At 38.5% G+C, this 3,059-nt stretch overlaps 1 protein-coding gene across 1 annotated transcript; it reads left to right on the top strand.

The window, feature by feature from the left end:
- Positions 1-1,646: 1,646 nt before the first annotated feature.
- On the top strand, positions 1,647-2,333 carry LOC109120694 (uncharacterized). Its single transcript, XM_019214708.1, has 2 exons — positions 1,647-1,849; positions 2,021-2,333. The coding sequence occupies exons 1-2, from the start codon at positions 1,647-1,649 to the stop codon at positions 2,331-2,333; spliced, it is 516 nt and encodes a 171-aa protein (XP_019070253.1).
- The last annotated feature ends 726 nt before the right edge of the window (positions 2,334-3,059 follow it).

The following is a 3,059-nucleotide window of genomic DNA, read 5'->3' as shown; positions in this document are numbered from 1 at the left end:
GTATAGGATGGTTTTTGGCGACGTATAGTGTTGTACCATCACTCAGGCCTATACTGATGGTTGTCGGCTAGAGAATCTCCCATATAAACTATTGTATTCTTATATAAATCAGTTTATTTGTATTTTTAAATACTTTTAAGGGTACGTTGTATCCCTTTCTATGCACAAAGTTGACATCATGTCTTTAAACAAGGTTTTCTTTATATTGCATCTGTTTTGAACTTCTTTATAATAAAATGAGTTTAGTTAAGTATTCATGAGTTGAGAAAATCAAGGTAAATATTTCTTTCAGAATCTCTTTCAATACTACGTTTGTTAGCATTTCAAATTGCATACTCGTACATTCAATGTATTAATGTCAATTGGTCTGCATCATATTATGATGCAGAAGTAGGTAGCTAGGATCAACATCCAGCACCTCGTTTATCCAGCTTGACCATTTAGAGTCTGTTGATGAGCCTTCTTGCATTTCGGAGGAATCTTTACTTCATTTCTAGTTTAGATCATTAGGATGTTGTGGGGGGTTTTCCCAACATCCATCTTAGTGATGTTAGAGGATTCATAGACACTCAGATGTTATTCCTTTGGGTCTTTGCATTATTATTTCCATTGTTAAGACTTGGGTTGCCATTTTTTTTCCAAGTTGAATGTTTATTCTTTAAAACATGCTCATATATTTTAATATTCAGTTCAATTAAATTCATTGATTATTATAGATATGAATATTCTATTTCGCTTAGTTTAGTAATCTAGGACAATGGTTCGCTTGGGGCCAAAAATGCTCTTCAAGAGCCAGCCATGTCCAGGGTGTAGACTGGGGGCGTCACAAACTTTGTATCAGAGCATAGAGTTCAAAAGTCATAGGTAGTCTATAAATACGTGTATGTAGAGTTCTAGCTATCAGTGTGAAGTGCGTCACATCTATAATTACGAGACTACAACATTCAGGAATTTCTTCATTTCTTTCATATTATTTTCGTTCATTAGAGTTTGATCTCTAAAAATCTGCTCTAATTGTACTTGCGTATGCTTTTAGATAACCATGCCTCTATAAACAACAGTCAGAGGTCGTCCAACGAGGAGAAATGCTGAACCTTAAAAGTAAGGGGTACCTATGCACCAAACATGCAACCTTAAGGAGAAGTCACCAATGTAGAATTATGTGTGGCTATCCAGATGTTGAGCCAAGCAGTAACTAACCAGGTCGAGCAACATAGAGGAGGTCGACAATAGGAGGTTGAAACTTAAAGGATTCATAAGTTCTTGAGGATGAATCCTCCGAGTTTCACTGGTTCGAGCACGAAAGAGGACCTAGAAACTTCATGGAGGAAAAGAAAAAGGGTTTTAGTGTGATGCATGTCGCTGATACTGTGAGAGTTAAGCTAGCTGCATATTAGATGAAGGGTGTTTCTAGAACGTGGTTTAATCAATGGAAAGTGGGTAGAGATGAGGATGCACCACCTTCATGTTGGGCCTGTTTTGAAGAAGCTTTCCTGGGGCATTTCTTTCCCCAAGAACTGAAAGAGGCCAAGGTATATTAGTTCCTCACACTGAAGAAGGATTCTTTAAGTGTGCATGAATATGGGTTGAAGTTCATACAATTATCTCTTTATGCTCCGAAAATTGTTAAGTACTTGAGGAGTAAAATGAGTTTGTTTGTTGTTGGGTTAGGTCCTTTACCAAGCAAAGAGGATCGGGCAACAATGCTTATTGGAGGCATGGACATTTCAAGTTTGATGGTCTATGTGAAGCAAGGAGAGGAAGAGAAGATGAAAGATGGAGAGGGGTTCAAGAACAAGAGGTCTAATATAGGGAATGAGTCCGGGCAGCAGAAGAATAATGTTAATCGGTCATCATTCCAACAGAAATAGAAGGGACTTTCACCATCATCTTCTAGTGTATATGCACCCATAAACAAAGGTGAGCATCATGGCTAGAATTTGCAGAACAATAGAGCTAGACCAACACACTCTCGAGGTAGTGTGGCAAAAGGAGGTATTTGGGCTCATATATGTTCTAGGTGTGATAGACACCACTCAGGTAAGTGTCGTGATGGACAGACAAACTGCTACAAGTGCGGTCAAGAGGGTCACTTCATGAAAGAGTGTCCTAAAAATAAGAAAGGTAGTGGAAATTTGGGCAATAGATCCCAATCTTCATTAGTTACTCAACCAGACAGTCCTTCACCTAGAGGAGCAACTTCTGGTACTGGCGGAGGAGCAAATCGCCTTGATGCAGTCACTAGTCGCCAAAACAAAGAGAACTCTCCAGATTTTATCAATGGTATGATCAAAGTCTTTGCTTTAGATGTTTATGATTTACTAGACCCATGAGCAAGTTTATCTTTTGTAACCCGTTATGTTAAAAATAAGCTTGAACCCTTCTGTATGTCTAAACCTGTTGGGGACTCGATTCTGGCTGAGCGAGTTTATCGTGATTGTGTCATTTCCATCAATAACAAAGACACCATAGCTGATCTAGTGGAGTTAGAAATGGTAGACTCCGATATCATTATAGGTATGGATTGGCTTCATGCATGTTATGTATCACTAGATTGTAGAACTTGAGTCGTCAAGTTTCGATTCCTTATGAGCCAGTCGTAGAGTGGAGTAGTCTTTCAGTAGTGCAAAAAGGTATTTTCATTTCGTACCTTAAGGCGAGAAAGTTAGTCTCAAAGGGTTTTATCTATCACTCATTCCAAGTTAATGACTCAAGTGTTAAGGTACCTCACATTTATTCAGTTCCTATAGTAAAAGAGTTTCCTGAAGTTTTTCCTGATGACCTACCTAGAGTCCCTCCGGAGAGAGAAATAGACTTCGGCATAGACATCATTCCAATCACTCGTCTTATCTCTATTCCACCATATTGAATGGAACCAACAAAGTTGAAAGAGTTCAAAGAACAGTTAAAAGATTTGTTTGATAAGGGCTTCATTCGATCAAGTGTCTCATCGGGCAGTCCGGTCTTGTTTATGAGAAAGAAACATGGTTACCTTAGGATGTGTATAGACTAACATCAGTTGAACAAGGTTGCCATCAATAATAAGTGTCCTCTTCTTA

Source organism: Solanum lycopersicum, chromosome 7 (assembly GCF_036512215.1).
Source record: "Solanum lycopersicum chromosome 7, SLM_r2.1".
In the NCBI taxonomy this organism is placed as follows: domain Eukaryota; kingdom Viridiplantae; phylum Streptophyta; class Magnoliopsida; order Solanales; family Solanaceae; genus Solanum; species Solanum lycopersicum.
Note: the sequence above shows the minus strand (reverse complement) of the source record. Positions and strands in the feature narration are given on the sequence as shown.

What these genes read in the sequence shown, in the direction of transcription:
- LOC109120694 (XM_019214708.1), top strand. Translation starts at nt 1,647, where the DNA reads ATGAGTTTGTTTGTTGTTGGGTTAGGTCCTTTACCAAGCAAAGAGGAT. An exon ending in CAGAAGAATAATGTTAATCG is followed by an intron (nt 1,850 to 2,020) that starts GTCATCATTCCA and finishes TATATGTTCTAG; the next exon opens with GTGTGATAGACACCACTCAG.